Raw genomic sequence first — 24,416 nt, forward strand, 5'->3', positions numbered from 1 at the left:
TTCGATAATTTCCGTGCGTGATTTAGCATTTCAGTTAGTGAAATATATAATTAGGCCTCGTTTGCTTACCCGGATTATATTGGATTAGGTGAGATTGGATTAATATCCCACTGATTAATTAATTATTTAATCCGTAAGATGTTTAATTCGTTAGATTAAATCTCGTATTAAATTTGTTAAATTTTGGTATTAATTATGAATTGTCTAAAAGATCTTTTAATTAACAAAATTAAGATAATGTTTTAAGGATAAAATTGTATTTTCCTCTTTTAATCACCCTCTACTAAATTAATCGCAAGGGAGGGGTGCTACTAATTTAACCAAATAATAACACTTAAGTGCAGGCTTTAAGTGTTATAGTGGGCTAGACTAAATACGAATTTCATCAACCAAACATCTTACTGATCGACTATTTAGTTAATAGAGCTTAATAGCATTAAGCAAACGAGGCCGTAGATAATAAATTAATTAGAAATGCGGTACTTTATTAAGTGTTTTTACGGGCCCAATTAAGCTTATGTGGCTCAAGAGAGTAAAGCCCATAGTTTCTTCGGGCTTAGATTTGGGTCCATCTAGTTAACCCAAGAGTAAATAATAATATATTACTTTTTTTTCTTTCTTTTTTAAGAATAAATAATTTATTACTTTATTATATTATTGAAAAAGTGCAATTAATATAGGATTGATATATTACAAAGTGACAAATAATTTGGTACGAAACTAAATTACTCTTACGAGACAAATGGTTTGGTTATGTTTATGAACAAATTGATTTTGATTCGCAAAATAACAATTAAATAATTTACAAATTGATTCAAATTAACGAGTCCTCATATGGTCCAACTACCCACCTACTGAACGAAAAATATTTTTAACATTACTCCAAAACATAGAATCTAAAAACTATTACCATAAATTCATAATATAATATACCAAAATCCGAATTCCAGATCCCTTAAAACATATAATGTAAATGACGATCAACGTTCAAGATAAAGTCAAAATACGAAAAAATCCCTCATGTTTGACTACTTATAACCACATTCCTTCAAATTTACCTATTGAAGGATTGATTTTTTCGTGAGATAATACATAGTTGATGGAGTGATTTAATTTAATTATACAAATAAAAGGTGTTTTTCCATAATTTAAATTTAGCTCAAGCGGCTGCTGTAATTTTCTCAAATATATATTAATATAAAATTGGAAAATTGCAGTTGTCACCCTTTAAATTTGCACAAATTTCATATTTGGTCATCTATGCTCACAAAAAATACATTTTGTCCCTCGAGTTTCAATAATTTAACATTTATGGTCATTTCCATCGATCAATTTCCCGTTAGTCCGTCAGTTAAGGCGGTGATCTGTAAAGGCTTGATTACGTTAGTAGTTAGTACTAACGAAAAATTAACAAATAGGACTAAAAATATTGAATTTTTTAAACATAAGGGGTCAAATGTGATTTTTATGAACATAAGGGACCAAAAAGAAATTAGTGGAACAGCCCTCCCTAGTAGACGAAAAGAAGTTAAAAGAAAGTAGACAGTACACCGGCTGACCGTTTCAAAATGAAAGTTCTGCACTCCTCTCGTGACTTGTGTCCCACCTCTCTCTCTCTTTCTCTCTCTTCACTTTCTCTCTCATCTGTATCTTCTTCACCATCACGACATCAGAAGCCCAACTACAAACTGACATTTGTTTATACAAATCCACACTCTTAATTTTATAGTGCTAGGTCAATAGAATCCCGCTCTTATTATTCATAATAAAATAATAAAAAGTTATTCGGCTTTTGATTTCTTGATCTTCTCAACCAAACCAAATTAATACTCTTTTTTTTTTTTTTTTGTTAAGTTTATGTCTTTGACTCTTCGATTCCTCTGCCTCATGGCGCAGCCCACCTGAAAAAGAAAGATTTTTTGCGATTTTTTTCCCTATTTGTTATTATTATTATCGACGGCGACGCAGAGAAAAAATATTAATAAAAAAATGAAGTGCTTCCATTTCACCAGCGGCGGGGAGCGGCGCTCCGGCGGCGACGAGGACGACGACGGCGGCGGCGGCGGCGAGCTGGACTGCTCCGCGTCGCGGAAGGTGTCGTGGGCGCGTTCCCTGAGCGTGGCGTCCACCAACCTGGACTCGCGCCGCTCCGAGTTCGACACCGACTCGCGCCGTGACTGGGCCGACTCGTCCGAGTTGTTCCAGGACTTTCTGACTCAGGGCCGCGCCAATGATCTGCGCGTGTTCACCTTCTCCGAGCTGAAGTCGGCCACCCGTGGGTTCAGCCGCAGCCTCGTGATCGGCGAGGGCGGGTTCGGATGCGTTTACCAGGGCCGGGTCAAGCTCGCCGATTGCGGGTCGGGTTTTGGGTCCGAGGTGGACGTCGCCATCAAGCAGTTGAATCGGAACGGATTCCAGGCACACCCTCCTACTTTATGTTTTAATTACATTTTTCTTGATTTATTACAGCAATTAAACTGAGAATCAACTCTGCTTTAAATTATTTTATTTTTAAATTTTTACTGCATTCTAGTAATCAGGGGCACAAGGAATGGATAAATGAAGTGAATTTTCTAGGGGTGGTGAAGCACCCAAATCTCGTGAAGCTCGTCGGATACTGCGCAGACGACGACGAGAGAGGGATTCAGCGGCTTCTCGTGTACGAGCTCATGTGTAATAAAAGCTTGGAGGACCATTTATTGACCCGCTCCGCTTCTCCTCTACCGTGGATCGTTAGGTTAAATATCGCCCGTGATGCAGCTCGTGGATTGGCCTATCTTCACGAAGAAATGGAATTTCAGGTAATAACATAGCGTTTCTTTTATTCGTAAACGACGAAATGAAACGATTGTGTCTTGGTTCTTTTCAAGATGTTTCACTCCAATGCAGTCGTTAGCTGCCATTGCTCGACCGGTCTAGGTTTAAGAAAATGATGAATGCATATATATATATATATATATATATATATATATATATATATATATATATATATATATATGGTGAATTGGTTGATCCGATTGTGAATTTCATCAAGTTCGATGATGAAATTTGACCATTGACTTTATTGAGCTTTATCTTGAACGAATCGATATTCTCATGTTAACAATAGTTCTGAGGTTGAGAATGGGATGAAGCCAAGCTTTCTTTCTAATTATCGATAATTAAATTTAGTTCGTATTCGTTGAAGATGGATTTTGCATAGATCCATCACTACTTAAACTGTTGATCAAGATAGTTCGTGTAGTAAATCCTATTACTCGTCTTTATTTTGAGCCTCTTTATCGGGTTCTTGATATGCCGTTTTAAATATATTCAGTTGATATTTAGAGACTTCAAGACTTCAAATATTCTGTTGGACGAAGACTTCAACGCAAAACTCTCAGATTTCGGATTGGCAAGGCAGGGTCCAGCAGCTGGATTAGGCCACGTTTCCACATCGGTATAATTAAATCCCGTTTCTTGATTCCACTAAAAACTTCGAGACCTCGTCAAAAAAAAAAGTATCCTTACATTTCCTTTTTTTTTTCCAGGTTGTTGGTACAGTAGGTTATGCAGCTCCAGAGTACGTCCACACGGGCAGGCTAACAGCTAAAAGTGACGTGTGGAGTTTCGGAGTGGTGCTCTACGAACTTATTACGGGGAGACGGGTGCTCGAGCGGAACTTGCCGCGTGGCGAGCAGAAGCTTCTAGAATGGGTCCGGCCTTACGTGTCTGATTCCAGAAAGTTCCACATGATTCTGGACCAGCGCCTTCTAGAAGGTCATAACTGCATGAAGTCGGCTCAGAAACTAGCTTCCCTTGCCAACAAATGCCTGATGAAAAACCCCAAATCGCGCCCCAAGATGAGCGAGGTGATCGAGATGCTCGGTGGCATCATAGACGACTGCGGGCCCGTAGAAGCTGACTTGGCAGAAGCTGATGTGGCGGTGGGACCGGTTGAGAGGAGTCATAACCGGAGAAAGGGTTTTGATTTCGTGGAATTAGTCAGGAGGAATAGGTCGATTGGGAAGTTGGATTGGAGAAACTGGACACCTGGTCTGGTCAGGACATGATATGCCAGCATAGGGTTGGGGGGTCATGGCCCCCTCCTATTACTTCTCAAGAACTTGTTATTTTTGTAATAGGGGATTTGTTATTTTTTGAGGTAGTGTAGTATTGTCGGCCCCCTTAAAGAAAAACAGCTGTGCATATTTGGGTCCTGCTAATACAAAATTCTGGCTCTGCCACTGAAATAGTGAATTTTGCTTAATTTTTTGTTTTCCAAAAAAACATATTTTAATCTTATATTCGTATTCGTGGTCACCCATATCGATAATTGTTGACGTGGCTACGATTTTATAAAATAAATTAAAATATGAAATGTTTTGAAATATTCGAAATGTAGTGAGTGACCCTTAATTCTAAGATTTTGCCTACTTGAATATGTCGTAACTAGGGGTGTGAACGAGCCAAGCTCCTCGATTTTTTTTTTTTTTTTTGGTTCGAGCTGGAGCTCGAGTCCATTTTTCGAGCTTGAGCCCAAGCTCATTTTGGCGTTTATTTTAATGTTTTGTTATTATTAATATTTTTAGATTATAATAAACAAATTACAAAATAAAAATATAATTATATATATTTTTTTAATATTTATTAATATATACTCTTTTTTTATTATTATTTCTATAATATTTTTATATTATTATACAATATTTAAATAAAAAATAATATAAAAAAAAACTCGTGAACTCACGAACAATTAAAAAAACTCGAGATCGACTAGTCAGAAAACTGGAATTCAAAAAAAACTCCAACTCACGAATCGGCTCATCTCGTTTACAACCCATCGATAAACTAATGTACTACAAAGCAAGTTGCAAACTCGTACTACTATATGGGGCGGCCTCATGCCTCGTGCTCGTGCCAAAGTTGCAGCCACTCACGCTTTAGATAGTTTTCAATTCACTCTCCAATTAAAAATAAAAATAAATAAATAAATCAAAATGAAATAAAAAGAATAAATAAATAAATAAATAAAAGAATGAAGATAAGACACTTGTGGAGAGACCGTGTGCCAGAAACAAGCTAAATAAATTCTCTTCACAAATATTTCCCTTCACCTATATCATATATATAATATATATATTATCTCTTTATTTCCTTCCCAAATATTACCCTGAAACTGAAAATAAACACACAGTGAGTGTATCTAATGGCTTCTTTAAACTTGTTCGTTGCCCCCATTAATGTCACTCCTCAGAGGAGAGTGCTGAGAACCGCCGCCACCGCAGCCAAAAGCTCCGGCGGAGGCGGAGAGGAGAAGAGTTTATGGGACTTTATCCTCGGTGGGTTGGCTAAGCAAGAGCAGATCTACGAGACTAATCCTATCTTGAAGAAGGTGGAGGGGAAGACTACTAGCGGCGGCGGCACCACCGGAAATGGCCGGAAGGGTACGGTGGCTGTGGCGGCGCCAAAGAAGAAGGAGGGCGGCGGTTTCGGCGGCTTTGGCGGGCTTGGAGACCTCTTTGCCAAGAAATGATGGGGCTAGCTTTTTAATATTTATTAATAATTGTTCCCAACACAAAAAGATTATTATGTAATTTAATTATGTTTTTTGTTCATTCTTGTGGGCATTTTGGAAGTTCCTTTTTTTATGTAATTTGCAGCTTAATTTAATTGAATATATTTGCTTTTACCATATGTAATTTGGATTTGTTTTTGCACAATTTATTTAATGTTAAATCATATTGGAGATATTAATATTAAATGATACATTTCCCTAACAGTTTAAACTTTGGTCATTCAATATGATATCAAAGCTAGACCAAATGAAAGGTTTCGAATCATTTTTAGTTGGGGCTAAGACTTTTTGGGTATGTAATATGTATGGTCATATTAAACATATGTTGGGGTGTGCTTTGGAGTGGAAACCGAATAGATCAGATTCCAATTTGATTTTTTAAACGAAAAACTAATTCCAATTCAGCTAATAAAGCAAATCGAAAAATTTGAAATTTCGGAAACTGGAACAAAAAAATTTATTCCAACATTGAAAATTGTCAGATCATTTTTGAAGAAATCCGAAAATTCAAAATTTAGTCACCTATAAAACGAAATATATAATTATAAGTGTTCTTTCTTGGAAAACATTGTATATTTTTAGAAATAGGTTTCAATCCAATATCTAGTACAATTTTGCTACAAAAGATATAAGAACTCGGAACCTCCAAAATACAGAGTGAAAAGTGCTGTTCCAAATTCAAAAATTTGCGGATTCAAATCTGTGGGAATTCGAACATTTCGTTCCAATTTCACCCCTGCACGGACTAACATGTTACATTTTGATTCGAATCTTGTCGGACTTGAGTTTATCGATCAAGTATATATATATATATATATATATATATATATATATATATATATATATATATATATATATATATATATATATATAACAAAATTATGCATGACAATTGGCATCAATTGAATTAGGTTTTAGAAATGAAGAATTTTTAAGAAGGTGAAGGGATTTCCATAAATGTCAAAAAATAATAATCCTTCTTTCTTTGGAATGCAGATCCGTACAATGCCAGAAGTTAAGTTATTGGGCTCGGCCCATTAATCTTAACATTTGCCCCAAGCCAACGGACTGGATCAGTAAGGTGGGCCCACTAAGGGTTGCAGTTTGAGTTATCCCAATTGGAATTAGCATTTCCGGAATTCAATTTCTGTTGCAGTTAACCACATCTGGTTTGAACTTTGTGCACATGAACCTCCTGTACTTTTAATATAACATGTAACCCCATTTTATTTTAATAAAAGCACACAACCTCTTGTAATTAAAAAAAAATTATCTTTCTAATGTGCTTGATTATTTATCAACTGGAATAACATAGGGGGATAATGTGCTTATATTAAAACTACAAGGGGATTATATGCTTATATTAAAAGTACAAGGGGGTCATATGCACAAAGCTCTAACCACAGGGGGTTTAAGTGTAACACTTACCTCAAAACTAATTTCAATTTTGTTCCAACATAATTCTTAGAAATCTAGAAATTTAAATTTTGAATTTTCTTTTTTTTTTTTTTTTTTTTTTTTTGCAAATTTGGATGATTTATTATAAATGTTTCAAATTTGAATAAAATTAAAATGAAAAAAAGAAAAGAAAAGAAAAAAGATCTAAGTTGATTTTTTCCCCTTGTACGAATCAATAAATGAACCCAATCTTGCGTTCTTCAACTTTATTTCAAATCATTGGTTCAAACTTAAAACTGTTAATTTAACTTTTATTCAAAAATGTCATTGTACAGTACCACAAGAGTGTTGTCGTTTTACAAACAAGTCTCGAATGGAGCATTAAAAATCCCATTTTTGGACCCAAACTAATATCGAAAAAGCCAAGCAACAAGTGAGGAAAATGGGAGGTACAAAATGACATGCGCAAACATACGTGAAATTAGATGCTGCTGCATTTGGTTATTTACATTCGGTGAATTTCAATCGAAGATCTATAGATTATACATAATCACACGCGGATGTTTATTTGTGATTATTGAGTGGTTATTTAATCAGATCTACAGTTGAAGTCCACATAATATAAATAACCAGGTATATCATCTAACTTCCCATACATATTGAATATTTATAATAACATTCAAAATTTACTCACATGGTAACTATTTAAAAAAAATAAAAAATTTGCATATAAAATCTTAATAACTATTTGGGTAAATTCTACTTTCCCGTCGTACTTTGACTACATATCATTTTACGCCCTTCTACTCTCGATTGCATCGATTTGTCACCATGTACTTGAAAAATTGTCTCAATGTGGCTCTCGACGTTAGTTTTCAGACCTTTGACCTTAACACCGTTTGATCGAAGGTCTGGAAATTACAAAAAAACCACTTCTCCCAATTTAAAAAAAAAAAATAAAAAATAAAAGTAATAAAAATAAATTACGGATGCCGTCGTGGATTATGCTTTCTCTTTGTCTTGATTTTTTTTCTTTGTTTTTTGAATAATTATTTAAAATGGGAAGGGTGACGTTTTTGTGATTTCATAGTTTAGACCAAACGGTGTTAAGGTCAAATGTCTGACAACTAACATCGATGACCACATTGAGAAGTGCATGGGGCAAATAGATACAATCAAGAGTAGAAGGGGATAAAGTGATACCAAACCAAAATATGAGGGAAAAGTAGAATTTGCCCTAACTATTTATTAAAATTGCCATCTTTGTCCATGACATGATCCCATACTATTAAATAAAGATAAGATTCTTGGAAGAAAGTATGGGATAATTGAGAAAAAAAAGATAGCCACAAGCAACCCCACTAGCAATATCTACCCTTGACCTTTCTTGATTCATCTATATGTATATATCATGTATCTATCCTTCCATCCACTTTCCTTACCATTGTTATTTTCCTTTCTTTCATGTCAATGTCACTGCTTAAAAAATATATACCACTTTTGCTTCAAAAAAGGGTCACATGAGCTATCAAATTAAGACAACTTTTCTTTAAAAAGAATAAAAAAAGAAAAGGAAAAACAACCCAAGAAAGCTACAATTGATCATGTGGGAATCATCATCTTACATTCTTAAATTTAAATTTGTTACAAGAAAGATGATTGTGAAGTATGAACATCTATATATACTTAATTAATAGTGATTAAGAAAAAAAGAACAAAAAAAAGAAAAAAAGACCACATATTAGATCTTTGTGGAATACGGTGTAGGAGAAGAAGCATAAGGCCGTAGATAAGTACCCGCATTCGCGATTTTATTGCCGGAATCGCCAACACTTCGTCTACGTTGCCTAGATCCATTGTGGGACCCGCTTCGATTGCTGTCCAAATTACTAAAATCTTGAAGTTGCTCGATTTCCTTAACTACTTCCTCCATTTTCGGCCTTAACCTAGGCTCTAACGATATGCATTTCAAAGCAAGTGCAGCAACTTTTTGAGCCACGTCTATTGTGTATTGGCCTTCGAGTCGATTGTCCATAACTCGATAGACTTTTCGTTTGTTGGCCAAGTAGGGCTTTGACCAGTCAACGAGCTTGTGCTCGCCCGTTGGTCTATTCTTGTCTATTGCTCTTCTGCCGGACATCAATTCTAGGAGCACAACTCCGTAGCTATACACGTCGCTCTTTGTCGTCAAATGGCCTAATTAATATTCGATACGTATTAGAGTCGATGAAGATATAATATACGTATCAAAGGACTACGGTTTCTCGTGTTTGGAGTTTTGCAAAAATCATACTAGAAAATGGTCAAACTCACGTTCGAAGTCAAAACGGTATCAGTAAAATTGAAATGGCATTTAACATTTCAAATATACGATTCTTGCAGAAAGATATATAGTCGAAATACTTACCTGTAGCTAGATACTCCGGAGCTGCATACCCGTGGGTACCCATGACCCTCGTCGAAACGTGGCTTTTATCACCCGTGGGCCCATCTTTAGCCAATCCAAAATCAGACAATTTTGCATTGTAGTTCTGCCAAATCATGAGTTTTAGGTAAGATTATTACACACATGCCGAGTACTCAATGTACTCACTAGTTACCACAGTAATAATCACGATTTTTTACCGAGTCGAGTAAAATGTTGGAAGTTTTGAAGTCTCGATAAATGACCCCGGATTCATCGCTATGAAGAAACGCCAGCCCCTTTGCAGCTCCGAGAGCTACCTTAAGACGAAGACCCCAAGAAAGCGGCTGGAAATATGAACCCCCTGATTTTTTTTTTCAATATACATAATTAGTTATTTTACGAACTTTTCCGTTTACATCGTAGTATAATAAACAAAGATTACGGACTCACTTCGAAATAAATGGTTCTCTAAGCTACCGCGAGGCATAAATTCGTACACCAAGAGCCTATAATCATCCTCCAAGCAGTAGCCGATAAGTTTCACAAGATTCGGATGCGAAAACTGCCCCAAATAGTTCACTTCCGCCTATATATACATACAATACCACAAAATCGTATTATATAGTTTAAAGACTCAATAGCAAATTTAATCGAAAATCGAGAAACGAAATACGATGAACTTACCAACCATTCCCGATGGCCTTGAAAGCTTTCTTGATGGAGTTTCTTGACAGCAACAATCATGCCCGTGCCGGGTTTTGCAGCTATGAACGAATTCTCATCGACCCATCCTTTAAATACGGATCCGAATCCGCCACCGCCGAGCACACTATCGGGTCGGAAATTGCGAGTGGCGTTTTTCAGATCGGAAAAGGTGAAGTCTTTCAAATTAGATGACTGCAAGATTTCGCCCTCGGTTCGAAGAGTCGACGAGATCTTGCTACTTATAACATAGCTCTTTTCATTCCCATTTGAGCTAGCATATTGTGAATTTAGACCTAGATTTGATCAATTTAATTAATTAGTTAATTAGCCCATAAATTTCCCCACACACACACACACACACGTGTATGTGTGTGCAAGAATTGATGAAGATGAGCAGGGAATAAGGGATTAATATAGTAATTATTACCAGTGTGAGGTGGGGTTTGAGATTTGATTCTACCACTGAAACAAATCCCCATGGCAAGAAATCAATATACCAAGAACCCTAAATCAAGATTATTATATTGGTCTCAGCAAATTCTGCAGATAGGAGAGAATAGTAATTAAAAAACAACTAAATATCAAAAAAGAAAGAAAAAAAGGTTGCGTTTTTAGCAAGGAGAGAGAGAGAGAGAGAGAGAGAGAGAGAGAGAGAGAGAGAGAGAGAGAGAGAGAGAGAGTCACCTCTTGCACCTTGAAAATTAACACTAAAGAACAGTAACCATATATAAGCAAGAAACTGGAAGAAGCAGCGATTGGGCTCTGTTTTCTTTGTTACTCCACCTTCATATCTGTCTGTGTGTAACTGTGTGTGTGAGAGAGAGAGAGAGAGAGAGAGAGGGGATTGACTGAAGAGGGGTGTGCGTTAAGGAAGATGGAGGGAGAGGAGGATATTAATAAATGGCGGGCGGTGACAATCGATTGGTCCCTCGTCGACGCTACACACAGACACACACATGTGTGTGTGTGTGTTTCGGCAGTCAGCATTGACCAGTTGTGCAGTTGTTGCGTTGACTCTTGGAATGGGGTATTGGTAGTCGTAGATTATTAACACATAGGTATGCAATGGTCCTCTTGATTCTCGAAGGGCCTTAGCTTAATCTAATCTGTCATCTGTTTAGCTGTTTAATTTGGTTGTTTATTACATTTTGATCTTTAATATTGCTTTTATTGATTTTTTCCTTTAATTTTGTTTATTCATGATATTAGTTAGGGTAAATTACAAAAACACCCTTATACTTATGCTAAATTATAAAAAGCACCACCACCTATCAGTAATTACCAAACCCCCAACATTTGTTTTCGTCCTACACTGACACCCTTATAATGTGATTTTTTCACGAAATCTTTTTGATTTCAGATATTCCCTGAAAAATAACAATTCTACCCCCCTAAGAATAACTCTGAAAATACTGGTGACATTGGCATACCTTCTATAGCATACATATGCAATTTTGTAAACATATGTGCATGATTACCTTCATTATGTTATACGTCTGTCTGTAGGGGCCAAATTGCCAATTTTCGGGGAATATTCTCTGGAATAAAAAAATTCTATGAAAAGACACACCATAAGGGGGTCAGTGTAAGACATAAATAAACATCAGAGAATTTTGGTAATTAGGGGTACATTTTGTAATTTAGCTTAAGTCCAGGTGAATTTTTATAATTGACCAAGATTTGTGTGCTTACTCAAAAAGAGGTATATCTAAATTGATTTTGGCTATGTTTATTTTTACGCGTAAATCACACTTGGCTCCCTAAAGTTATATTTAATAACAACTAGATGTAATTTGATTCTTTGAATCAGAAAAAGTATGTATACTACCTCTTCAGGTTTGGTGTTAGCCGAGATTTAGGTATGGTTTCGGTATGATTATCGAATATTTTGATCAACATCATGAACCTACCGTATCTAATAACATTGAAAAAGCCACACCAATATCGTACCAATAATTACAGTACCATTAATTGCGATGTACTGTCATTTAATTTACTGTTACCTTCAGTGCGACGTAATCAGTATGTTGTATTCTACCGATCACAACTCGAACGATATTTCAAGGTGAATAGTAAAAATCTTGCAAAATCAACAAGTTAACTCTTTAATTTCATAATCAACAACTTCCCTCCTTGTAAAATATTTAGCAAACATCTATTAATTATTTATAGTTTAGAAACTTTACTCTCCTTTGTCTCTCTCTCTCTCTCTCTCTCTCTATAAATACCACAAATTATTTTATTTCCGATATTATTAATTCATTCTTCACCGTCGAAAAACCCCAAACCAATCCCAAACCCTAGATCTGCAAAAATCAAAACCTCTAATGGGTTCCAGGCGATCAGATTTCGGCGATGGCGCAAGCCCTGGGTTCGTCCGTCCTTCAATTTCAGCTTATTTTGCATTAATTTATATGTAATTGACCTATTCAGCTGATTGATTCCGATTATTTTGTTGAACAGGAAGATTTTCATTGGGGGTCTGGCAAAAGATACTACTTTAGGTTGGGATTTTATTGTAATTCGTTTTGTGTTTCACAATTTTTTGATTTTTGCGCCGCCCCTTATTTTGGTTGAAAAATAAACTAAACTATGCAGATACCTTTGTGAAGTACTTTGGCAAGTATGGAGAAATAACGGACTCTGTAATCATGAAAGATCGGCACACCAGCCGGCCACGGGGTTTCGGCTTCATTACGTATGCCGACGCTGCGGTGGTTGACACTGTTATCGCTGAAACCCATATCATCAATGGCAAACAAGTGAGATTTGTTCGATGTTTTAGATTATTAATTTGTTTTTTATTTTGTGTAATGTGATGCTGAACGTCGTTGTTAGTTTAGTTATATAGCACATCTCCTTGCCTATGAATTTAGATGGAATGCGTCTTTAATTTTATAAAGAGCTCACGTAAATTGGGGTATTACAAGATTTGTTGTTTTGGTTTGCGCATGTGGTTCTCTATATCTAGTTGCTTAATGATCAGTTACGGTGTTATGTGTGTGGATAAGATGTAGTTGATTTAAGTTTTATAGGTATTATTTTCTTATAGTTTGGGTGTTGCATTGATGTTGTTGTGGATGATATGCATTGTTTCAAAACGAGTTTTTTTGCAAACTGAGCTTGCCCTTTTCAGTACGTTGATTCCGAACTCATATGTATGCAATATTTAGAGAAATCCTGTGTTGTCAATAATTTTGTGTGAGGCTAAACTTTAAAGCCTGAAAAAGCAGTAGTAAGACACTGCATATGAACTTGTGATCATCCCTCAATGTGGTGGTTGATCTTCGATGGAAAACCTTATCATTCACAAATACCTATATAGTTCTTGCTATTACACAATCATTGTTCGTTATTGAATGTTAACGTAGAATAAGAAGATAGGTTGTTATGTGTATGCTGTCTTAGTAATGTCTTGTATGTTGTAGTTGCTACCCTGTATGTTTCTTAGTTACTGAACTTACCTTAAGTATATTTCTTGGACAGGTCGAGATTAAAAGAACAATTCCAAAAGGAGCTGGTGATTCCAAAGATTTTAAAACAAAAAAGGTTTTTGTTGGTGGGATCCCTACTTCTGTTACTGAAGGTGCACATTTTTTTTTATTTCAAATTTTCATTTATCGATAATATGTTTATTTTTACACTAACTTCTTATGTTCTTTAAACGCGCTGCTGGAAATGGTCGTTTTGTATAGACGAGTTGAAGAGTTTTTTTTCCAACTACGGGAAGGTGGTTGAGCATGAGATAATTCGAGATCATGTGACCAAGAGGTCTCGTGGTTTTGGATTTGTTGTATTTGACAATGAACAAGTTGTTGATACTCTCCTAGCTGATGGAAATATGATTGATATGGCGGGTACCCAGGTAAGTCTCTTGCAATATTAGTTGTGCTCGTGCTTTGTCGTATGGCTCTTTCAAGTGCTTCAGTTGTGATACGTCAAAGCTATTTTAGAGAGCATTGTCAAAATATTTTAGTGATTTCACCAACCTTTAAGCAAATTACTACTATGAAAGGATTAGGGCATAGGCTCCCTTATGATATATTTAGTGTTGGCTGTCAAACTATTTTAAGGTGGTAGTTCTAGGTTAACTTGCTTCTTATGTTGTAGGTTGAGATCAAGAAGGCAGAACCAAAGAAACCCTCAAACCCAACACCTGCACCTGCATACGGTAGTGATTCTAGGGGTCGTGCATATGGTGATAGTTATGGTGGTTTCAGCAGCTCCTATAGCAGTCTTGGCAGTGGCGGTTATGGCCCTGCTTCTTCTTATAGGTCAATGGGATCGGGTCTTGGTCCTAGGTTTGGTGACTATGGTGGTTATGGTGGTGGTGGAAGTGAATATGGGGGTCGGTATGGGGATTATGGGAGTAGCGAATTCGGTTATAGGGGTGATGGCCCCTCCCCCGGCCCCCTTGGCTACTCTAGTAGATTTGGTTCTTATGGTGGAGGCTACGGTGGGGGGTACGGTGGTAGTGGTGGTTTAGGTTCCTATGGCCGAGGCGGTGGTGGTGGTTATGGTGGGAGTTACGGTGGTTCTGGATCAGGTGCCAGTTATGACTCTGGCCCTGGTGGTGCAGGTGGTTATGGTGGAGGTGCAGGTGGTTATGGTGGTGGTGCAGGTGGTTATGGTGGAGGTGCGGGAGGGGGTACTTATGGAGGTAGGGCAGGTTATAGTGGCAGTAGTCGTTACCATCCTTATGGCAGGTAGATGTGTCCCTCTTGTAGGACTTCACTCACGTCTCTTTTGCTTATTTGCTTCTCGTGGCTCCACAGTTGACTAGATTTTTCCGAGTACTAGCAAGGAGACAATTACTAGAAGACCCGAAGAACCCTAGTGATTTTTGTTGTTTTAAATTTCTACTCTTTTTCTTTTTTTATAAGATCAACGAACTAGACAACCTCTTTGAGATGCTATGAAAGGCTGCTGTTTTAATCTAGAGGGATTGTCCTGTATGAAGTGTATTTTGAACTTGGTTCCATATTTTAGTGTAGAACGGCCTTCTGCATTATGTTTCTCCTAGTTCTTTTGTTTCGTTTATCTAGAACCGAGGATACAGGCTCAAGTAATTTGTAGACCATGCCTTTACTAAGCTTTGCACTTACTAGTTACTTTTGAATTTGTGTTGTGACCAGGTTTTGTTAAATTGCAGTTAGAGTATAGAGAAAATTATGTTAGTTTTTCTTTGTCTATGTTTTGATAGTGCACATGAGTTGGGAAGATATCGGTATAGAGCTTTGAAATATAAACCGGGACTTGGGTAGAAATTGAAAATTCTTGGATTTATTTAATGGTTTAAGATCACTTAAAGAAAGCCATCTCAGAAAGCAGGTTTTTAGACATGTGATGACTTGTGCAGTGATCGAATCTTCACTAATACTTACGTTTTTTTTTTTATCTAACAATATCTGATTTTATACTGCTCGAGATCCCAAAGGACGAGTTTTATCTTCTTCAATTGTTTATTGCATAAATTTAATATTTTCAAAAGTGTATTTTAGCAGGTAATGGCTGTGCAAAGATGATTACAATTGTGTTTTTTTAATGATAAAACTGCCCTGTTTGTGTTTAGGGGTGGGCATTGTGACTGAGGATTGTTGTGGTTTTTTTTAATAATGATATATAATTAAAGCTTTATATTTGAACTATTATGAACTCTTTTTTTATTTCATAATCATAATAATTGTCTACATTTAAATATTAAGATCTTACTTTGTGTGATTAAACTTATTTTTTGATATTAAATAGTTGAAGTTATTGCTAATTTTTTTATTAATATTATTTATTGATATTTTTTTTTATTAAAATATTTTTTGTAGTTCCTGGTTTACAACTATAAATATATTAATTTTAGTGTTTTGAAATTATAAATTGATGTCTTAATAAATCAATTTTGTTTTGCAATTTATTTAGGTAAAAAATTGGATTTATATAAAAATATTAAGTTCACAAATGTTAACTTAAAGTTCAAAGCTATTGCAAAGATGATTTTGTGATTATGACTTCGAAACAAAAAATACATATTATAATCATCTTGTTTCAAAATGTGGAGTTCGAATGAGATAAAATGAGTACAAAAGTGATAATATTCCATATAATCTAGAAGATTTCACTAAATTTTATAGTTGAGGGGTGATTGTAATTACCCAAACAAGAGGGGGATTTTCGTAATTTGACCATATCTCAGAGGCTGGTTGTAATTTACCCTAGATTTCATAGGGTTGCCCTACGTATCCAACCCTCTTTATGTATTTTTATATATTAAAAAATACTATTTTTTTAGAAATATTTTGATTAAATAAACAATAATTTTATTTTTGATTACGAACTCTTAACTTATCGAACAATATTCATATTTTATCTAATACATTATCTATTAAATAAAAAAAAAAATTCTTCAAACTTTAATTAATATACAAAAACTACAATATAAGCAACTCAAACAAGATTGGTACTTCTGCAAATCGGGCAAGTATCGTTGTTCACAAGCCACGCCTTAATACAAGCAACATGGTACCTATGTTTACACGCAGTGATTCCCGCAAGAGTATCTCCGTATTTATATTCCTCCAAGCATATTGCGCAGCCACCGCCGTGGGCCCCACCTTCTTCTTTATTGCCGAAAGTTTCGAAAACAACCGTAAGCGGACGTGGATTATTGGTGTGGATTGGTGCTATTATCTCCCGCCGCTCGCTACTCCATGGAAATAGCATGGACACGCATCTTACAAACATGCATAGTAGAAAGAGCATCGCTAGTACGGACAAAGTTAGGATCCCTAATTGATATTCTAATGAATATTCCCCCATGGTTTAGGGTTTTCACTTTTTCAGTTGTAATATATTCTGCTGTTTGATGTATTATAGAGAGAGAGAGAGATATTATATATATATATATATATATATATATATATATATATATATATATATATATATATATTATATATATCTCTCTCTCTATATATATATATAGAGAGAGAGAGAGAGAGAGAGAGAGAGAGAGAGAGAGAGAGAGATTATATGGGAAGTAGGAAACCTGTTTAACTATTGCGTGACAATGTGTTTGAATTTTACTTCCCTTTTGTATATTAATTGTAAAAAATAGGAGACAATTAATGTCACACCCCTTTAGGTAAAGTCAAATTACGACAAAACCCCCTCTTGTTTGTGTAATTATAGTCACCTCCCTTCAACTATGTGTTTCCTTGCACGTTCACCCTTACGTTGTCAAATTTACACAGGGGTGTGTTTATTCGGTCGATAAATCGACGGAAGGGAAGCGAAGCGAAGCGAACGAAAATTTGGTACATGCCGATTACCGAACCGTTAATTCAGTTAAATATTTTTATTTTATATATATATATATATATATATATATATATATATATATATATATATATATATATATATATATATATATATATATATATATATATATATATATATATATATCTCGACAACTTATTTGGATTATTTGAAATTTCAGTGAAAGTTAGCATGGACAAGATTCTGGAATCTTTTGGAGAAAGATGAATTATTAGTTTACAATATATTTTTTTATAGCATACGTTTTGATTCTAAATAAACGCAGAAAATAAATCTAGACTTACATAAAAATTCTTATATGATTCTATCACCGTCTTCTAATTCTTAAATAATTAAAATACAACATGGGTTATTACATATTTTCGAATAATATATTTTCGAACTCGAGCTCGTCAAAACTCTCAAGCTCGATTTACTAATCTTTCACAGAGTAGAAATCATCCATAATCAAATTCAGATACTAAATCAACAATCTTATTTTCAAAATAAAATAAATTACTATTACAATATCCATACTCAAACTTGAGTTCTACAAAGCGGACACGTGTCATGCTCCTTCAACCATGCCCTAATACAAAACACATGATACCTATGCTTGCAAACGGTAATCGCAGCTAGGGTTTCGCCGTCTTTGTACTCCACCAAACAGATCGCACATCCGCCTTCTTCCTTTGCTTTCTCTTGAATAAAAGTGTCGAAAACTATTTCATCGCCGCCACCGAGCCGCTTTGTCTTCGCCGCCTCAGCTGGCGGTGGTTGTGCTGGCGCTACTTCCGGTAATTCCATATCGTCCTCCCTTCGCCCGATCAACCATAAGAAATACAATTGAGCTATTAGTACTAATGCTCCTATAACAACCATTAACACGAGTACTAAATAATTGCCCATGATGAACGATCAATTTAAGGCTTTTTTCTTGAAAGTTGATGGAAACTTTAATTAATGGAAGAATAATATATTAGATCGTATTTTGATTTTGCCTTCAATTAATTTGGACTAAATTAATCAAAGAGGAGGGTTTATATATAGATATAGAAAATCCTATTTAATTTGTTCGAAGTAGAATTCCAACCTGACTAGAAGATTAGAAATAATTAAGATTCAAGAAGAGAGTTTATATATGGAGTGGAAGTCATAAATTGCAAAATACTCCTCGTGTTATTTTAAATTGCTATGAAGTCCTTTTGCCATTTCAATAAACATAAATCACCACACATTGTGGTTTTTTAGCTCGTAATATCCTAGTTGATGAATTTTTTTATGTGTTTGTTTTTAATTGTTTTCAATTGTAGGGGGTTTTTGCTAATAAAAATAAATTAGAACAATAAATCAGAATTTAATTCCTAACAATGATGCCTTTGGATTTCCATTAATAATAAAAAAAAAAGATGTTACAGATTAAAGTCCATTAAAAGATAACTTCTAATTATTAACTTTAATTAATGTACAAAAACTACAATATAATTAATTAACTCAAACAAGATCGGTACTTCGGCAAATCGGGCAAGTATCGTTCTTCACGAGCCACGCCGTAATACAAGCGACATGGTACCTATGTTTACACGCAGTGATTCCCGCCAGAGTATCCCCGTGTTTATATTCCTCCAAGCATATCGCGCAGCCGCCGCTGTGGGGCCCACCTTCTTGATCCTTATTGCCGAACGTTTCGAGAACTAATACTCTATCGCGGTTGATCGTAAGTTGACGTGAGTTATCGGTGGGGACGGGTGCTGTTATCTCCCGATCGCTACTCCGTGTAAATAGCAGCATGGACAAGCAACTCACAAACATGTATAGTACAAAGCACGTCGCTAGTACCGACAAAGTTAGGATCCCGAATTGATATTCTACCGAATTTTCGCCCATGGTTTATCTAGGGTTTTTCAGTTTTTGTAATATAATCTGCTGTTTGATGTATTGTATATATATAGGATATTTATATGTGTCGTGTATATATATATATATAGATAGATATATATTATATGGAAAGTAGGAACCGTGTTTACCTATTGCGTGTCATGTGTTTAATTGTAAAAAAAATAAAGGGCAAATTACCACCTTCAGGTGGTCAAATTACGAAAAATCCTTTCTTATTTATAGTAACTTAACTATATATATTCACCTTCTTATTAAATCAACAAGGAAAAATTTGTATCCCTATTAAGTAATTTACAGGTTAATTAATAATGATTTTAATATATAAACTATATTACTGTATATATATATCGACAACTTATTTGGATTATTTGAACTTTTAATGAAGTTACCATAGACAAGATTCTGAAATCTTTTGGAGAAAGATGAATTAATAAGGTTAATAAGGTGGAATTATTAATCTAGACTTACATAAGAATTCATATACAATTCTATCGAGCACCGTCTTCTAATTCGTAAATAATGAAAAGTTCTTTGAATGCCGAATTAAGAAAAACGAGAGAACAAACCGATCGATACCCTCCGATTTTGAACATATATTCCCGAACATTTTTTTATCACACAATCTTATGATCACCATAACTATATGTGATCACAGTATAACAATGAAAACTAAATAATTATTTACAAGAAAATTAAAATCAAAGATTGTGCATATACATACATGTTATATTACATGGAATTGCATGTATATTACTATTTAATTTGTACCTCAAAATAAAATAAATTACTATTACAATATGACGATATCCAATATACTCAAACTTGAGTTCTGCAAAGCGGACACGTGTCATGGTCCTTCAACCATGCCCCAATACAAAACACATGATACCTATGCTTGCAAGAGGTAATCGTCGCTAGGGTTTCGCCGTCTTCGTACTCCACCAAACAGATCGCACATCCGCCTTCTTCCTTTGCCTTTTCTTGAATAAAAGTGTCGAAAACTATTTCATTGCCGCCTGCGAGCCGCTTCGTCATCGCCGCCGCCTGAGCTGGCGGTGGTTGTGCTGGCGCTACCACCGGTAACTGCAAAGCATCCTCGCTTCGCTTGATCCTCCATAATAAATACAGGTGAGCTATACAATTGGCCATGATCATTAACACGAGTACTATACAATTGGCCATGATCGACGTTTCAATTAAGGCTTTTTTTCTTGAACTTTGATGGTAATTAATGGAAGAATAAATATACTAGATCAGATTTTGATTTTGCCCTAAATTAATTTGGACTACATTAATACAAGAGGAGGGATTATATATAGATATAGAAAATCCAATTTAATTTGTTCGAAGTAGAGTTCCAATCTGACTAGAAGATTAGTAATAATATAATTAAGATTCACGAAGAGAGTTTATATATGGAGTGAAAGTCATAAATTGCAAAATCCTCCTCGTGTTATTTTATATTGCTATATGTGTTCTATCTCTCTCTCTCTCTCTCTCTCTCTCTCTCTCTCTCTCTCTCTATATATATATATATATATATATATATATATGGTAGACCCTTCATTTGGAAAAGTGATGTAAGGTAGACCCCCTTCAAATAAATAATTTGAGAAAAACCACTCAGTTAATAGATTGGATAATTAATAGAAATAAACTAGCAATTTTACCTGTAAAGATTTATATCTTCTTTAACCCTAATTTTTCATCTTTGCCTTTTACACCTTTTTTTTTCTTCTTCTCAATCTGAAATCTCTCATTCTCACTTTCTTTTCTTCTTCTCTCTTCTGTCGATTTCCCTCCTTAATAATCTGAAGGACCATGACTCCGTCGTTGTGATGTCGGAGTCACTGAGATTGGGGGTGGTACAACGGGAACGGCAGATCCATGATGTGAGACGCGGACGAAAACGGTGGCGGAGCGGCGCACAATGGACAACGGCGGCGTTTCTCACTCGCTGATGCAGGGTGGTGATTTGGGTATAGTTGAAGGGTTTGGCGGCAGCGTAGGCGGTGGTCTAGGTGGAGGTGGATATTTTGGAAGAGGTGTTGGTACGGTGGTGGTGGCATTGATGGTGGTGCAAGTGTAGGGCAGTGGCGGATCCAGGATGAAAATTCAGGGTATGCCGGCTGTGGCGAGTGCAGGATTTTACTGTACAGTGGGATAAATTTTTGGGGGTTCGGGGGCAGCGCCCCCGGAAAAAAAATTTGAACTTTTTTTTGTTGGATAAATTAGAAGAAAGGAAGAAATATTGAACCTTTTTTTTTTGGATAAATTAGGAGAAGAAAATATTTAGGACTTTTTTTGTATATTTTGAATTTTGGGTGGACTAAATAGTAATATATATATATATATATATATATATATATATATATATATATATATATATATATATATATATATATATATATATATATATATATATATATATATGTATAGGGGAAATATGCAAAACCCCCCTCAAACCATAAATATTATGCGTTAAACCCATTTGACTTTTAAGACTTTTGCCCACACCCAAAGTCCAATCTTAATTAGTGAAACCCCCCTCAACAATTGTGATAAGACGAAACTACCCTTAGCAGTAGTTTTTAAAATAATTGCAATATTTATTTTCTATAACCGTCTCACGTGATTGTAGGATTACATTAATTCTCTCCATATATCTCTCTTTCATTCTCTCTCTTTCTCACTCACGCAACTTCTCTCTTTCTCTTTTTTTTTTTTTTTTTTTTTTCTTCAGACCCATAATCCTCCATCACTCGCCAACGGAGACCACTCAGCCGCACACGGCGCCGACGCCGGGTTTCGATTCTCCTTCTGAAGAGCGGAGGAAAAAATAGGAGAAAAATCAAGTTTTTGAGATGCAACAGTTTTCGTACAGAGGCCAGATCGGAAGATCTAACCGTCGGATTGGTTTGATATTTTTATACAGGACTCGTAACACATCAATATAGCTTATGACCGGTGGAGATTGGAATCAGACTTCTCTAAATATAGATCAAATATTAAAACTCGCTGCTGTTTTTGTTACTTAATAATTCAGGGCAGCTAGATTGGACGCGTTTTTCGTGCAATTGAACCGTAGGATGTGGCCGAAATTTGGATAGAGTATTTGGAGTATATAGTTTTATATACTGTACGGAGGAGATTGAATTTGGTGCCCCCTAGCTCTGGATATAAATTGTGAAAGTATCACAATTTGGTGAGATTGTTTTTCATTTTTTAGTCTTCACTTTTAGAGATTTTCCATTTAAAATTTGTTGTGGTCATTTGTGTTTGATTTTAATATTCCAATTGTTGTTCATCAGTCAATTTTTTTTTTTTAAGATGCAGTTTGAGCATGAGAATGCAATTGCAGCAACATGACTATAGTCATATTCGAATATGACTATACTCGTATTTATGTATTTAGTTATTCGAATTGTATTTTTTTTTTGCGTTACTTGATATGTTAGTGTAAGTTTCAATGTGTTTGTTGTGGCTCGATTGAATTCGCGTAATTTTATTTTAAGGTGCATTTATAGAATAGTGCAGATTCATTCAGCAGAATTATTCACATAGTAGTCACATTCTCATGTTTTTTTGTAGTGCTGCACATCATGTCGTCAACCTTGATAATTGTGTTGAAGTATGGACGGTCGTTTGGGGTGTAGATATGCCAGGGTGATTTTGTGTATGGAGACCTCGTCGACTCCCATCCCTCTCTCTTGTTATTTTTCTATCTTTATTTATGTTTTTCGATTTTTTTTCTAGATCTGAACATCAGTAGTAACATGACTATAGTTATATTCAAATATGACTATAGTCATATTTATGTATTTTTCGAATATGAGTGTAGTCCTATTCGAATATGACTATTGTTGAATATGTTCTATCTTCTCGTTTTCAAGTTGACTTCTAATAACAAGATTTCAAATTGTGATTTTTTGTGTGGATGTTGATTGAATTGTTTTCGTAAATAATAGGGAATCTTCGTTGTTTTATATGATTTGGTTAACATGACTATGCCATATAATCGGAATTCGTAAGTTCAAAATGTAAAAAAAGACAATATAAATGAAGAATATGACTACAGTTTATAGTCACATATAGTCATATTCAACCATAGTCATATTCAACGTTGCAAACATGTTGAGAAAAAAATTTAAATTTTTTGTTTAAAAAAATTTTACAAAAAAAATTAAAATAATATTTTTATTAAAAAATATTAAAAATAAAAATAAATAAAAAATGACTAAATAAAGTTCAAAAATAATATAAAAATCAAAAAATAAAAAAATTAAAATCCGATTTTTTTTTTTTTTGATTTGGTAGCAATTTTTTAAGAATTTGGAAGCAGATTTTTAGGAATTAAATTGTTGTTATGGAAAGAGAGAAAAAAAGGAATAATTGAGATAAATTATAGTAGGAACAATTTAATTAGGGAAAGTATATAATTAAGCCTAATTACTGGGATTAGGTGCCTCATTGATAGGGATTTTGAAAATAATATATAAATATAAAAAATAAACGTGAGATGCTACTAGAGGGGTAAGATGGGAATTAAATATTCTAGGGGGTTTTCACAAAGGAAGAATTATGGTATGGACATATCACTAGTTTTTATCAATAAGAGGGGTGTATTGCTAATAACCCCATATATATAATATAATGTGTTTATGGAAGAGGAGCTCAAAAGAAATTGAGACAAAAAAATAAACATTGGAATTTTGGATGGACTAAATTATAATATAGATATAATATAATGTGTTTTTGGGGGAGGGGCTAAAAAAAATAAAAAAGTTAGGACTTTTTTTGTATATTTTGAATTTTGGGTGGACTAAATAGTAATATATATATATAATATAATGTGTTTATGGGAGAGGGGCTGAAAAGAAATTGAGACAAAAAAAATAAACAAATTTTTGTACCAAAATGGAGTCGAACACATGACCTCATCTAACAAATTAGAGATCTTTACCAAAAGGGCAAACTTCTTTTTATTTTTTGGGGTGGTCCATGGCATACTTGGCCACCCCCTAAATCCGCCCCTGGTGTAGGGCGAGTGGTGTTAACAAGGCTAGCTAGTGGTGGAGTAATGGTGGTAAATCTAAGGTTTTTGAGCGGAGAACGACGCGGGCTGATGAAGTTCGCGCATGTTAA

General features: G+C 35.0%; 6 protein-coding genes across 7 annotated transcripts in view; 4 read left to right on the top strand and 2 right to left on the bottom strand.

Moving 5' to 3' along the window:
- Positions 1 to 1,541: 1,541 nt before the first annotated feature.
- On the top strand, positions 1,542 to 4,232 carry LOC105949171 (Protein kinase superfamily protein). The gene is made up of 4 exons (XM_012972460.2): positions 1,542 to 2,418; positions 2,541 to 2,801; positions 3,317 to 3,439; positions 3,531 to 4,232. The coding sequence occupies exons 1-4, from the start codon at positions 1,990 to 1,992 to the stop codon at positions 4,050 to 4,052; spliced, it is 1,335 nt and encodes a 444-aa protein (XP_012827914.2). The 5' UTR covers positions 1,542 to 1,989; the 3' UTR covers positions 4,053 to 4,232.
- Positions 4,233 to 5,120: 888 nt separating this feature from the next.
- Positions 5,121 to 5,676, top strand: LOC105949200 (thylakoid soluble phosphoprotein). The gene has a single exon (XM_012972492.2). It carries the CDS (start codon positions 5,189 to 5,191, stop codon positions 5,513 to 5,515), a length of 327 nt encoding a protein of 108 aa, XP_012827946.2. The 5' UTR covers positions 5,121 to 5,188; the 3' UTR covers positions 5,516 to 5,676.
- A 2,856-nt stretch (positions 5,677 to 8,532) lies between these two features.
- LOC105949184 (putative serine/threonine-protein kinase PBL10) lies at positions 8,533 to 10,907 on the bottom strand. Of its 2 annotated transcripts, none has more exons than XM_088817156.1 (7): positions 10,761 to 10,907; positions 10,495 to 10,607; positions 10,047 to 10,360; positions 9,813 to 9,948; positions 9,581 to 9,723; positions 9,363 to 9,486; positions 8,533 to 9,151 (listed from the first exon to the last, which is right to left on the bottom strand). In XM_088817156.1, exons 2-7 carry the CDS (start codon positions 10,544 to 10,546, stop codon positions 8,697 to 8,699), a joined length of 1,224 nt encoding a protein of 407 aa, XP_088673282.1. In that variant the 5' UTR covers positions 10,547 to 10,607; positions 10,761 to 10,907; the 3' UTR covers positions 8,533 to 8,696. The 2 variants fall into 2 exon arrangements, with proteins under 2 accessions (XP_088673282.1, XP_012827929.2); XM_012972475.2 differs by having other exon boundaries at positions 10,752 to 10,907.
- The window catches only part of LOC105949199 (NADH-ubiquinone oxidoreductase B8 subunit), a 96,768-nt gene continuing 83,243 nt past the window's right edge, over positions 10,892 to 24,416 (top strand). The window contains exon 1 of the mRNA XM_088817160.1: positions 10,892 to 10,911. The gene's annotated coding sequence lies outside the window, so the exon portion shown is untranslated. The remainder of the gene's footprint in view (positions 10,912 to 24,416) is intronic.
- LOC105949146 (uncharacterized) lies at positions 12,284 to 15,186 on the top strand. The gene is made up of 6 exons (XM_012972426.2): positions 12,284 to 12,438; positions 12,531 to 12,571; positions 12,666 to 12,829; positions 13,554 to 13,653; positions 13,763 to 13,932; positions 14,178 to 15,186. The coding sequence occupies exons 1-6, from the start codon at positions 12,395 to 12,397 to the stop codon at positions 14,775 to 14,777; spliced, it is 1,119 nt and encodes a 372-aa protein (XP_012827880.1). The 5' UTR covers positions 12,284 to 12,394; the 3' UTR covers positions 14,778 to 15,186.
- LOC105949024 (RING-H2 finger protein ATL2) lies at positions 20,088 to 20,420 on the bottom strand. Its single transcript, XM_012972291.2, has one exon. The coding sequence runs from the start codon at positions 20,418 to 20,420 to the stop codon at positions 20,088 to 20,090; it is 333 nt and encodes a 110-aa protein (XP_012827745.2).

The sequence above is a fragment of the Erythranthe guttata genome, chromosome 4 (genome assembly GCF_056151865.1).
Source record: "Erythranthe guttata isolate IM_541 chromosome 4, IM_541, whole genome shotgun sequence".
In the NCBI taxonomy this organism is placed as follows: domain Eukaryota; kingdom Viridiplantae; phylum Streptophyta; class Magnoliopsida; order Lamiales; family Phrymaceae; genus Erythranthe; species Erythranthe guttata.

Bases quoted from the DNA above. Each gene is read 5' to 3' on its own strand.
- LOC105949171 (XM_012972460.2), top strand. From the start codon at position 1,990: ATGAAGTGCTTCCATTTCACCAGCGGCGGGGAGCGGCGCTCCGGCGGC. The intron at 2,802-3,316 runs GTAATAACATAG...AAATATATTCAG, and splicing joins ACGAAGAAATGGAATTTCAG to TTGATATTTAGAGACTTCAA. The intron at 3,440-3,530 runs GTATAATTAAAT...TTTTTTTTCCAG, and splicing joins TAGGCCACGTTTCCACATCG to GTTGTTGGTACAGTAGGTTA.
- LOC105949024 (XM_012972291.2), bottom strand. From the start codon at position 20,420: ATGGCCAATTGTATAGCTCACCTGTATTTATTATGGAGGATCAAGCGA.
- LOC105949146 (XM_012972426.2), top strand. From the start codon at position 12,395: ATGGGTTCCAGGCGATCAGATTTCGGCGATGGCGCAAGCCCTGG. The intron at 12,572-12,665 runs GTTGGGATTTTA...TAAACTATGCAG, and splicing joins GGCAAAAGATACTACTTTAG to ATACCTTTGTGAAGTACTTT. The intron at 13,933-14,177 runs GTAAGTCTCTTG...CTTATGTTGTAG, and splicing joins TTGATATGGCGGGTACCCAG to GTTGAGATCAAGAAGGCAGA.
- LOC105949184 (XM_088817156.1), bottom strand. From the start codon at position 10,546: ATGGGGATTTGTTTCAGTGGTAGAATCAAATCTCAAACCCCACCTCAC. The intron at 10,361-10,494 runs GTAATAATTACT...GATCAAATCTAG, and splicing joins TCAAACCCCACCTCACACTG to GTCTAAATTCACAATATGCT. The intron at 9,487-9,580 runs GTAAAAAATCGT...ATGATTTGGCAG, and splicing joins CCAACATTTTACTCGACTCG to AACTACAATGCAAAATTGTC.
- LOC105949200 (XM_012972492.2), top strand. From the start codon at position 5,189: ATGGCTTCTTTAAACTTGTTCGTTGCCCCCATTAATGTCACTCCTCAG.